Source organism: Acipenser ruthenus, chromosome 6, assembly GCF_902713425.1.
Source record: "Acipenser ruthenus chromosome 6, fAciRut3.2 maternal haplotype, whole genome shotgun sequence".
In the NCBI taxonomy this organism is placed as follows: Eukaryota; Metazoa; Chordata; class Actinopteri; order Acipenseriformes; family Acipenseridae; genus Acipenser; species Acipenser ruthenus.
In genome coordinates this window covers 23,229,294-23,241,550 of record NC_081194.1, presented here as the reverse complement: position 1 = coordinate 23,241,550, position 12,257 = coordinate 23,229,294, and the positions used below count along the sequence as shown (strand labels likewise).

General features: G+C 41.2%; 1 protein-coding gene across 20 annotated transcripts in view; it reads left to right on the top strand.

The window, feature by feature from the left end:
• The window catches only part of LOC117411391 (afadin-like), a 130,856-nt gene that overhangs the window by 114,924 nt on the left and 3,675 nt on the right, over positions 1 to 12,257 (top strand). For 4 of the 20 annotated variants that reach the window (XM_059025262.1, XM_059025261.1, XM_059025258.1 and 1 more), the window contains 8 exons: positions 1,589 to 1,786; positions 2,261 to 2,352; positions 2,547 to 2,738; positions 4,106 to 5,266; positions 6,106 to 6,141; positions 6,788 to 6,817; positions 7,904 to 8,035; positions 9,133 to 9,649. In XM_059025262.1, the coding sequence (XP_058881245.1) occupies positions 1,589 to 1,786; positions 2,261 to 2,352; positions 2,547 to 2,738; positions 4,106 to 5,266; positions 6,106 to 6,141; positions 6,788 to 6,817; positions 7,904 to 8,035; positions 9,133 to 9,649 (2,358 nt within the window). The remainder of the gene's footprint in view (positions 1 to 1,588; positions 1,787 to 2,260; positions 2,353 to 2,546; positions 2,739 to 4,105; positions 5,267 to 6,105; positions 6,142 to 6,787; positions 6,818 to 7,903; positions 8,036 to 9,132; positions 9,650 to 12,257) is intronic. The other 16 variants (XM_034018843.3, XM_034018844.3, XM_034018838.3 and 13 more) reach the window with 12 other exon arrangements.

Below are 12,257 nucleotides of genomic sequence, written 5' to 3'. Positions count from 1 at the left end.
AATGCAACGATGCATCGTTTTTTCATAACGCAAAAGAACCGTGTAAATAATAAGTACATATGTTTTCATCCAATCTAATCACGAAAAGTAAACGTTTCTCCGGTTGAACACTGTCGACGAGGTTCCCCACAAAAAGTTAATAAAACTTTTAATAAAAAAGATGTCTTGACAGCAACTGGATTAGCGAAAAAAAAACTTCAACGGGGAACACAAGAATTTAACTATTTACAAGTCCAACGTAACAAAGTCTGTGCTCTCTCCAGAGCTTATTTTCTGTTTTTATTCAGAAATATTATGGCATCCACAATCTCTGGTTTCAAAGAACAACAGAGTTTGTTCTCAAGCACCCCTGCTTTGCTGAACACACGCTCGCTCGGGACCGATGTTGCAGGGATACTTAACATGCTCTTTGCCAAGGCTGCTAGGTTGGGAAAGCGTGTCTGGTTATTTTTCCACCAGGGGATCTTCACTGATGTTTAATGGAGTTTCAGAAGCATAAATTGTCATCTCTTGTTGGATTAAGGTTTCCTTGGAAGTAGTGTGTGTTTGTTGCCGTCCACGAAGTAACAATTCCATTGCTTGTTCGATCTTCGTTTTCTTTTTAAGGTCAGTCCTCTGTGCTGCACTCACTTGTACAGGCACGATTTCCGTCATTTTCAAGGTTGTCCTCCACCAGCCTCACTAGTTTGGAAGACAGTGCTTCAGACACGCAGGCTTTGGCCTGTTTGGATAGGAAATCCAGATGACGAAATCGGGGGTCAAGAAATGACGCAAAAAGCAGTGGCATAACCTCATTACTTGGGTCATTCAGCTGATGTAAACAAAATTTCTGAGACAAATTACACACTAGTTTATCTCTCAAACTCTGTAACTGGAATTAGCAAATCAGTTGAATTTGAAGAAGACGGTGTCTCCCCTTCATCAGGAACTTCAGTCTGTGTTTATTTGTCAGGCTTTCTATGAAAACGTACGTGCTGCGTAGTGGGTGGGGAGGTTTTTTTTATTATTATTATTTAAAGGAACCAAAGGAAAGGCAAGGAATAAGAGTGTAGATTTAAATTTTGCCGGTCCTATTAATGAACTGATGGAGACATTTTTTTTTTTCAACCATTGATGGTTGTTTTATCCATCGATGGTTAGTCCAACGATTTGATGCATCGATGCATTGTCCCAGCCCTACTCCTACTACGGGCTGGGGGGCTGTGCTGTCATTTTTGCTCCCGTCTGTTGGAGAGGAATATTGGTTTGGGATAGATTACCTCTGTCTGGGTGGAGACTTCCCAGGCTGAGCCCTTGACTCCCGTGTTAACCAACTTGGTAATGTAATTTGCTTCAGTGCAAGTAAAAAGGCAATTGGCTTGATAAGGATCCTTGAAAGAAGGTTGCCCATTGATCTTCAGTCCTCCTGATGGTAATGGAGTGCAACGGCAAGGAGACATGATTTGCACTGGGAATTTCAAACTGGGTAGAAAAATGTTGAGCAAGGGATTAACATAGGACTTGAAAGTAAACCCGTATAGATATTGGAAAGTAACAGCCTGGAAAGTTTGTGTAGGATTGATTTTATTGTTTTTTAATTTCCCTTTAGCTTCAGACCGTGGACGTGGCTCAGGAAAACCCAGACCAAAGAGTGAAGGCTTTGAGCTCTACAATAACTCAGCACAGAACGGCTCCCCTGAGAGTCCACAAATGTCGTGGGGGGAGCCCCCTGAACCAAAGAAAACGTCAGGAGAGGAGAGGCTACTTAAGAACAGGGCTGACCACCGCTCTAGTCCTAATGTTGCCAGTAAGTGAGAGCAATACCTAAGCCAGGGCTGAATGGTTGCATCATTCATGTAAATCTGTAAAAGGGGATTTTGTTACCCACAGCTTGAAAGAAGCTGTGGATAACAAAATGTCTGTCTGTTTTTGGTTACTATTAATACTCAGCCAATACTTCAAAGATATTAAAGTAATTTCCAAATTTTGTTTATTTTAGAAATGACAATGTTAAATGACATTATACATGGACAGGGATTGTGAGCAGGGATTGTGAGGATGAATTTTTGGTTACAGCTCATTGGGATTAAAGTGTCCTGGACAATTCAGCTCCTACAGCGGTGTAAAAAGACACCGCAACTGAAAAATGTTGTCACAATGGGCATCTTTTCAGGATACTGTGGTAAAGGTCTATTTGAGGTAACGAGATTGCTTTTGGGTGTGTGTGCTTTTATTATTTTCCAGTACTACTTAACACTTGTTTATTTAATTTGTTCTACAGACCAGGCTCAGAGTCCAGGAGGAAAGCCTGTTTATTCAGGTGGCCCGACGTCAAAAATCACATCCGTCTCAACTGGAAACCTTTGCACTGATGTAAGTATAGATCTGTGCAAACTTCCTATAAATCATTTTGTGACCTTAAAATGAACCGATGTGGTTAGTCCCTGATAACTGTCTGGCCACAACAGTATACACGTAAAATAAAACGTAGAAAAAGCTTGAAGTCCAAACTAGGCCAATCTGCACAGCCGACTAAACTATTGTCATCTTTTTTTCCTTTTTTTCAGGAACAGCAGCCCTCACCACATCCCGAAGCATATCCAATCCCTACCCAGACCTACACAAGGGAGTACTTTACTTTCCCTGCCTCCAAGTCCCAGGACAGGATGGGCCCTGGTCCTGAGCAGCAGTGGCAGAACTATGAGGACAGGCCCCCAGGCCAGCCTGACGATCACCACTCCAGCAATATGTCCATTCAGGTAAAGGCAAGACTGTAGGATGCTTGGAATGTGGACTCCATGTCTTATGAGAATACAAGCACTCATCATTTCAAATTCAGTACAAGGTGATAAAGAAGTGTGCTGTATAAAAATATTCTTAACCCATTTGGAGGATGGTGTCCATAGCAGGTGTAGTGAGACACTGTCAAAATGATGCCATCTGTTTTCAATGTCCCCAATGGAACCCCTCCTAGAAACAATTTGAGACATTACAGTGAGAGGTTAGTGCAAAAACACAAAGGCAGCATTTTTGACCTGTGGTAGTAAAGTGGTCCTACAATCTTATTGCCCATTATTTGGTGCCTCACCTGCCTAGTTTAATTGCTCTTCAGTTCAGTGTTTTTCCACAACATCTATGTCTGTGCAAAGAGGCCAAGGATCTTTTTTTTAATTTTTTTTTTTTTTGATACCTTGTACAAAGACCCCTGCATGAAAGTTACTGCTCTATACTAAGAACTGGTGCACATGAAAAACTATTTCAGCAAGTTATGTAGCTGGACCATTTATTGCAACAGGTTGTCTAATCGGAAATCGATTCTTTATGGCTTTAAATGATCGCATTTTAAAAGGGTTGTTTTAAAAAGTTATTTGAAACCTTCTTAAGTAACCACATATTTGATCAAAGGTATAAATATAAACATGAAAGGCTTTTTTTTCCCCTATCCTGTTTCTATAAAGCAGGTTTTGTGTTTCTTAGTTACTGGCCATATTGAATGAGCTGTAACAAATAGCATGCAGTGCATGCTGTACAATTATGAGTGCATATCCAAGAAGCTGTAATTAAGGGATGCTAGAATTGATGTGTTTGGGATTGAATTTAGAGCTGTAAGGTTTGCTTCCTTTGTCACAAGGTTAAACAAATTCTACAATGACCTTGTAGCTCAGTTCCATAAAATCATATTTAGCATAGACTTGGTTTGACTCGGTACAAGTATTTGAAATGTGGTTTGGCTTTGCAACACCATCAGACACAGCAACATTCATAAACATGCTCCACCGACCTTCTATTAGACAACAGCCATGCCACTCTTCTGTACCCTCATCAGCTCCAGTATTCATTTAAATAGATGTTGAGATTTCTATTTGTTGCTGGAGCTGGAACCTATAATATGTTGGTGCTGGGACCTAAAATCTGTGATGTCCCTACCAAAAACATATCAAGTGTGATTTGTATTATGAAGACTGACAGCACTGCTGTCAGTAATGCTCCAATAATATACCCTGTACCCTTTATTTCCTACCATCTTTATAAATACCATCATTTGTCAAGAAGAGCTCATTTTAAAACAGTAATTTAAGTGAAATAAATAGTTTTCATGCCCTCTTGCCTTTTTGTCACCCTTCAGCGAGTAACTCGCTCCCAGGAGGAGCTCTGTGACGACCGAGTGTCTTACCAGCCGGAGAGGATGCGGCAGGAAGAGATTGTTCAGATGCAGCAGCGAGAGATGGAGTATCAGCGGGAGCGGGACAATGGTGAGCACTGGAACCATCAGGTCTCCTCCTCTGTGGAGTCCAGCACATCCAGCCAGGAGCACCTCAACTACTCCTCTTCCTCCTCCAAGGCCCCCAACCACAAGAGCGGTCCGGGCCGATGGAAGACACCAGGGCCCCCTAACTCTGCCCCTGTGGCTGTTTCCCAGCCAATCCAGTCGGACCTTCTGCCCCCACCCCCTCCCCCTCCTCCAGTATACTACACAGGCGACTTTGACTCCCAGGCTGACCTGCCTCTGCCTCTCCCTCCCCCTCCCCCTGGTGGTGGGCAGCAGCAGGCTATAGCTGCCGCAGCTGACCGCAAGAAGCGTGACGAGCAACAGCGCTGGTACGAGAAGGAGAAGGCACGGCTAGAGGACGAGAGGGACAGGAAACGGAGGGAGCAGGACAGGAAGCTGGGCCAGGTCCGCATCCCTCCTGGACCAGGAGTCCCTCCCAATCTCAACCACCATCACCAGCAGCAGCAGCCTCCATTGTCGCCAATGCCAATCCAGCACCAGCAGCACCAACACCCACCACCACCTATGTCTCTACAGCAGCAGCAGTACCACCCCCCTCCCATGGTGCCCCAGCAGCCTCCCTGGATTGAGAAGCCTTCCAGTCTGCCCCGGGCGCCCCCTCCACCCCAAGACACAGTCATCCGGGAGCTGCTCCCCCAGCAGCAGCCACGCACCATTGAGCGCCGGGACCTGCAGTACATTGTCAGCAAGGAGGACCTCAACTCTGGGGACAGCCTGTCCCCTGACCCCTGGAAGCGGGATGCCCGGGAGAAGATGGAGAAGCAGCAGCAGCTGCACATCGTGGACATGCTCAACAAGGAGATCCAGGAGCTGCAGGTCAAACCGGAGCGCACTGCCGAGGAGAACGACCGGCTGCGCAAGCTGATGCTGGAGTGGCAGTTTCAAAAGCGGCTGCAGGAGTCCAAGCAGAATGAGGAGGACGAGGAGGAGGAAGATGACGAGGATGTGGACACCATGCTGATCATGCAACGCCTGGAGGCCGAGAAGAGAGCCCGGGTAAGACTGGGGAAGGGAAACGCCAGTGATAACTCTAGATAAAAAAGCATTCATACAACTTAAACGCTCAAGTAAGATATTGGACATTGAGTGTGTTTAGGCACTACCTCTGGTTTATTAAGGTTTATTGTTATGATGGTCTCATGGCATGTCTTTGGAAGCTTATCATAAAACGTTATGTTCTGTGTCTGCTTCTGCCTTTCTCATTCCCCTTACTAATGACTTCCCTTTCAGCCAGAACCAGCTGTATGTTCAGAAAACCCACTAAGAGAATAACTATAAGTTTGTTTGTTTTCTTTAGTTTTATATTGCTTCCAGTTACTGTAAAAACATTTAGGAGGTGTTTAAATTGCACACCTTGCCAGTTAATAAGAAAAATGATCATGTAGCTATGAACCTATTTGGAGCATTACCAGATTAAAGGATATAGTATCCAAGCTAAATCGCCTATCGGTTCATTCAGACTTTATTTATGTGAACTGATAGGAATGTACATTGGATGCCTGGGGCATCGTGTTGTAATGCCAGTTGCTTTGTAACATGAATTTTCCTTAAACACAAATTACTATTTTAAAAGAGGTAGAAACATTTTTTCTTAGGGTCATTGTCTAATGCTGTTTAAAGGGAAAATATTGTCTTTGATACAGCAGAGGCTTTGGAAATTCCCTTTAAAACATCATGCATTACTTCAGTTACATCCGAGTGTTTACTGCTGGGAATAGGTTCGCCTACGCTAATGAGTCCCATGTTTGTGAGGAATGTTCTTGGCGCCAGATCACTGAGTCAAACTGAAACGATGTTTTCACTCTGTCTTTTTTTCCTTTCTTTATTTCCTGCAGCAGACTGCTGTCCCAGCAATCTCTGTTCTAGACTTGGTATGTTCTTCAATGTTTCTTCTTCCTACTCGGCTGTCACCTGTGTTGTGATTTATTTATGTATTTATTGAATTTTTTGGCCTCTTTCCTTTTTATGTTGCCTGCGCTCTATGCCTCATACTGGAATTGAAGCCTGAAGCAGAGCTCCTTCTGGCTGCGTTTGAAAATTAAACTAAATTGTTTAACCCTTTCCATGCTGTTAGTGAATGCGTCAGTCAAAAGCGTCTAACTCCTAGAAATGAGCGTTACTTGTGTTACATTTTCAAACCATCTTTTAGAAGCTGTTTGTAAGCCTATTTTGAGGACATAGTTACGGACACAGTTGTTTACGAGGCTGTAGCGGTCAGAATGTGCATTGCATGGAATTTTTAGCTAGCATCTCTATACTTTCTTTTGCTTCTGTGTTTAGCATTAGTTCTGTTTTGTTATCAAGTTCAGCTGCCCCTGTTTTAAACCAAATGGAGTAGTGTCTTATCTAGGGAAGAGGAATGTTACCCTTAAGATGCAGACTTTGAAAAAGCGGTGCAAAGTTATTTTATATTAGTTGGAAATTTCTTGGTTGTACTCTTCTACAGCATATATAGTGATTTTTTGTTTTTTAGCAGTACAAATCTATTCACTGTTTTATTGGCATTGCCTTTCAAAGGATATGACTACAGTTCAGTTAAAAAGGAGTGTGAGTATTTGATGAAACATATATTTATTAAATAGTCCTCTTAGGATTAGTTCCTTCCTATTGTGGTAGGATTTTAATATAGTATGTCAAACCTAATTTTAGCTGTGTATGCACCGTAGATATGACTTGCCTTCAATTAGTGTAGAGATACCTTACTTTTTTTTTTTTTTTTTTAATATGTGTAATTCCTGTATTAAATACATTCACAAGCTGCTGCAAAAAAAAGGACTCCTGGTGAAATTACTGCAGGTTATGATTCCACAGAAGATAAGAACCTTCTTTCAGGCCAGCTTGGTAGTGCTGTGGGAACATTACCTGGTGTCTTGAGAAGCCACTTGATTCTCTGTCTGGCTACCTGGCAACTTGACCAAGTTGGAATGGGTGTCATTGTTAGAGCGCCTGGCTACTGTACAGTATCTGGCAATGAGCATTAGTCAAATGCCAAGTTTGTAACAATAGAGACATTATGGGTTTGAATTCATTTTCTTGACACAAGTCTAAAAAAATAACAATTCTGCAGTGAGCTTGTGAAGTAAAAGTAAATCAATATAAACATATCAGGTAATTCTCCAGCGTCCTTATAAAAGAGCTTTGCTGCTGTTCTCAATAATACAAGCCTGTAGAAAGACAGCATGTGTACTTTGAACTAAAGAAAATTAGCTGCTGAAAACCCAGCTGTGAGGACATGCTCCACTGCTACATTTACACATAGCATCATTGCTGCATGTTAACATTTCATTTGAGTGTTACATTTGTAACTTTTATTATGGGGTTACATGTGACATGGTCTCATATTTAAGTTAAGGTTATCGGTTTATTACAAATATCACCCAAAATGAGTAAAGCAACAGTATTTGGGTGGAGGGGTTTGCTACTTTACCATGCTTTCTACCTTTTTATTACCAAATATAACCAAAATACTCTATGCAGTCCTGTCTTGAAGCAGGAAAAGTGATTTGCTTTTGATCAATCCTGTCGGTTTTGGTTTGTTTTTATGGTTCATTCTGGAGGAGAAATGAAGTGTTGGTTAGTGTTGATGGTGCCTTTTCCAGAGAGAGCTAGTTAAAGGGCCTGTGTGCTCCCCAGTTACAGGATGAGGAACGCAGACGCAAGCAGCAGCTGGAAGAGATCCGCAAGCGAGAGGCAGAAGAACGGGCGAAACAAGAGGAGCGACTCAGGAGAGAAGAGGAGAGGAACCGGCGAGAGGCAGAGGAGAAGGTGCTGATATTGTGTGGTTTATTCCTTTGGGTTGGTCCTCAATAGGAGGTGACTGATTTATTTTAAAATACAGGCCTGGTATGATGTTACTATTTTTGATTGTTTCTTTCTTAAGATTGATGCTTATTATTCTGGCAAAAATGTAATTGATAGAAAAATTATACTGTATACTCCTGCAGTATTGTAACACTGTGTTTTTAGCTGGCAAGCAAATGCATTATTTGCAAACCCAATTGGCAACACATTTACTTTGTCATTAACTGACACACAGTGGTTCTTTTCTTAAAAATAATAATTGAAGCTGTAAAAATTGTTTTAATAAAGTGTCTCACTTCTAGATTTAAATGTCAAGTGTTAAATAAGAGAGGCTGTTTCCTTTCTTTTATTAGACAGTAAACAGCAGCTACTACGGTAGGTTCAGCACTTTTCTTTCCAAGAACGCAGCCTAATTTAGGCATAGTCAAGACGTTTGGATCTCACTGCTGTTTAATTTTGTGTTTTTGTACAACCTACATTGCCTGCAAAATCCACAGAAATTTTACTTGAGAATTACTGTTTACCAACTATAATAGTCAGAAAGTCTTTTCCATATCTCAGAGCTGGTTGACCAAAAAAATGAAAATTGTGCAGCTATTTAGCTTTTCGTTTTTATAACAATCCACACAAAGTATTTGACATTGTAATAGAGTATTGATAAAGCAATATCATGTCTCCATAAAAGCTAGGGGTACCGATTCATTTAAAATATGTTTCATACTGTGGTTATATAGTTTTTTGGGGTTTTTTTTTGCAGTTGTTTGCCTGCAATAATGCACTGCTCGGGTTAATTTGAGGTGTCTAGGTTTTGAGCAAATATGTGCAACTTACCATGACAGTCATGAGTGTCGATGAAAATGAGAGATTATTTTGTATAGCCATAGGCACTTTTAATATCATATAAATCAATAGCAATTAGGTCTGATGAAAAAGCAAGGATGATTGACCAGGTGTCATTCACAACCACTCTATTCAATTTGTTTGCTTCGGTAGAATAAAAATGCACCACTTTGATTCTAACCTGGTTCATGTGTTGCTCCATCCTTTCTTCATCCACCCAGCAGAGGAGACAGGAAGAGGAGTATTACAACCGCTTGGAAGCAGAGAGGCGCCGACAGCACGATGAGGCTGAACGGAAGCTGCTACCACCTGACGAGCCTGGTCTGTACAGGCCTCCCCTCCCCCGGGACTACGAGCTCCCCCCTCCCCCTCCCCCCTCAGCTAACGCTCCTCCACCCCCGCCTCAGAGAAACACCTCTTACCTCAAAACGCAGGTCGTCTCCCCTGACACAGTGTACACTGCCAAGTTTGTTTCATACAATGATGAGGAGGAGGACTCGAGCCTAGCAGGTCAGGTTAAGTTCTCGGCCACCAGAAAATCCTATGGCGACCTTCCTCCTGCTCCCAAGCCGCAGCCTCACCAGCCATCTGCCCGCCCGCCCCGCCCGGTCTCTGATGGGATCTTTCTTTCCAACTCATTCCAGCTGCCATCAGCCAATGCCAACAGTACTGCTTTTAAGGCAGGGCCCCCTCCCCCTCCCAACAAACCCAGCTTCAACCCGTCCGGCAACTCCAAAGGTAGCGACAGAGAGACAAGAGGAAAAAAAAAAAAAACATCCTTATTTTTTATTATTATTTTTGTTTGTGTGTCCCTCCTCTTCTGTGTTTTTTGTGGGGTGAGATTTCTCCCCCACCCCTACCTTTTCTTAGTCTAGTAGATTGTAGATCCCCCAATTGTCAGTGCGTGATTTTCAAGTTTGATTTTTGTTTTTCGTGTCAGTGTGATTTATATCCATGGTAATCTCCGAGATTCTCTGTCCCAAATTCTCCTCTGTCCTTACCAATCACCCTTCCAAGTAAAAGCAATAGATAGGTAATTTCCTCAGAGTTATTCTTTGTTCAAATCCGAGTACTGTTGGTTTTGGTGTTCATCCATGTTTTTTTTTTTTTGCTTGGTGTGGTTTGGGAAAATAAATAGTTATTTGGTTTCCAGAGGTACAAAACTCCTCGGCTTCCAGTGCTCACTTGGCAAAGGGGAACTGATCTGACTGAAACTGAGCATTTCATTAGTAAATGGCTGTAAAAGGAATTGTATCTAATTAGCAACAGTTAGTAGAAGCAGTAGAGTTAAAGGCTGTCTAAATACTCAAGCCGCTCAAAAGACTTAAAAGATTAATTGAAAATCCAACAGAATAGGTAGACAGATCCACACCAATTTCAGCTTTCGTTTACCATGTTATTTTAAAGAGTATGGGTAGTTTAAAAATTAGACCATTGTAAGGCCACCAGCTCCACCTACTGATAACAACTGGTTATTAAAAAACAAGTCTAAGTACGACTAGCAATATATTTAAATTTGAAATTATACCAGAGTAAATTTGTACACCAATTTTGATATGCAATGCTGTTTTAAGGCATCGTGTTTAAAAAGAAAAAAAAAAAAAAAACAACATCCACTTACAAACTCAAGGCGGCTGTATACTGGAAGTCTTTGTAACACAGAAATAAATAATCTGCATTTTTAGTCTTAATAAACACCCAAACTGGTTCAATTGAGCTTGAGGTTGCAGTATTTAGTTAAATGATAGGACTGGGACAATGGGCAAATGGCCAAGATCCTTGATTTGCCCATGTCAACTGATGTCATTTTATATAAAACATAATGACAAAAACATTGCAGGTATTCAACTAATGTAAGGGTTACCGGATATGAAATACAGTGTTAATTGCATAGATAGGGTTCTGACAGGTTAGAAGTACTATTTAAAAAAAAACAAAAAAAAAAAAAAAAAAACGAAGGTTCTTCAGCAGCCATTTACAGAAACAAATGCTTATGGTGCAACATGGGACTGAGGACAGTTTTAAGATTCAGGTTTTTTGGTTAATCCTATTGGCCTCAATTGGGGGTTCATTGTTACTGCAGGAACGTCCCACTAAATTCATGTTGTTTAGTTCAGATGTGCTACAGTCCCTGTTGCTTTATACTTCCTAATTGATGATTAACAGTGACTAACCTAAACCTCTCACACTTGTTGCAAGGTTATTTTCAGCTAGCCTTCTATCGATTGCTATTTACTGCCACTGCTTTGCCTTGATCTCCTCCTTTTGAAATTCTTTTTTCCCCACACCTTTGGCTCTGCTGTTTTATCTGATTGACCTCCTCTTTTAAACGCTCAGCCTTTCTTATGCCATACTCTCCATCCAAGACTCTTCTATATTCTCAGTTTACTTATTTTAATAAAAGAGTATATTATGAGTTATTCAAAAGGGTATGGCATAAAAAGGATGCCCCTGATGGTTTGTCAAAAGTAATGAACTGGTGATGGATGCCTTCATACCTAGCTTCTTCCACTAGGTTTGTGGGTTTCACCGGGTTTCTATTTTTTAACCACCATGGAGCTTGGTATTTGTGTCTGCCTTAACATGTATGTGTCAGCTGCCTTTTGTAACGTCCTTTTCTTTGTTTTCTTCCATGACTGCAGCAAGCTTCCAAAGCAAGGCTACTTGCTCTTGGGCCAAAAAGGGCTTTGTAGTTTTTTAGGTGTATGTCCAACTGTCTGCAGAAAGGAAAGCACCAGTTGCACATCACTGGAACAGCTACCTGGTCTAAGTGTTACCTTATGTTATAACCATTCCACTGGTTTCTATTGTATTCAAATGTTTGATGCAAATACAGTAGTAATGGATACATTTGTATTTCAAGGTGCACATATTGTAAGGCTTGACCCAAGAGAAGTCATCATAAAAATATATGTAAATATTTCAGAAAGGCTTTTAATGTGTGCAAATGGTGGTCATTTGCTGTTAAATTCTGTTTGGCCTCAGGAACTAAATTATAAATCAGGAAAACCAGCCTTGATAAACTGAATATTTTTCAATTTGTGGTTGGGAAACAGTTTGGAAACTAGGCCATGCCTTAATGAGACCTTATTTCCTAAAAGTCTTTGAATACCAGAATGCAGTTTGGTGCGCTCAAAACCAGATCTAAAGATATCTGCCAGTGGAATAGGTGAGCAGTGCATTGGTAGATCATTAAGCTCACAATCAAATGTGTTTTCTCTGCAATGAGAGGTTTTAGGGTTCTATACATCAAACACTGAACAAAATTGGTTTCCTTGAGTCAACATACTGTATATTCATTAATTTAGTCATGCTGCTATAGTAACTTTATACCAAGTGATCAATT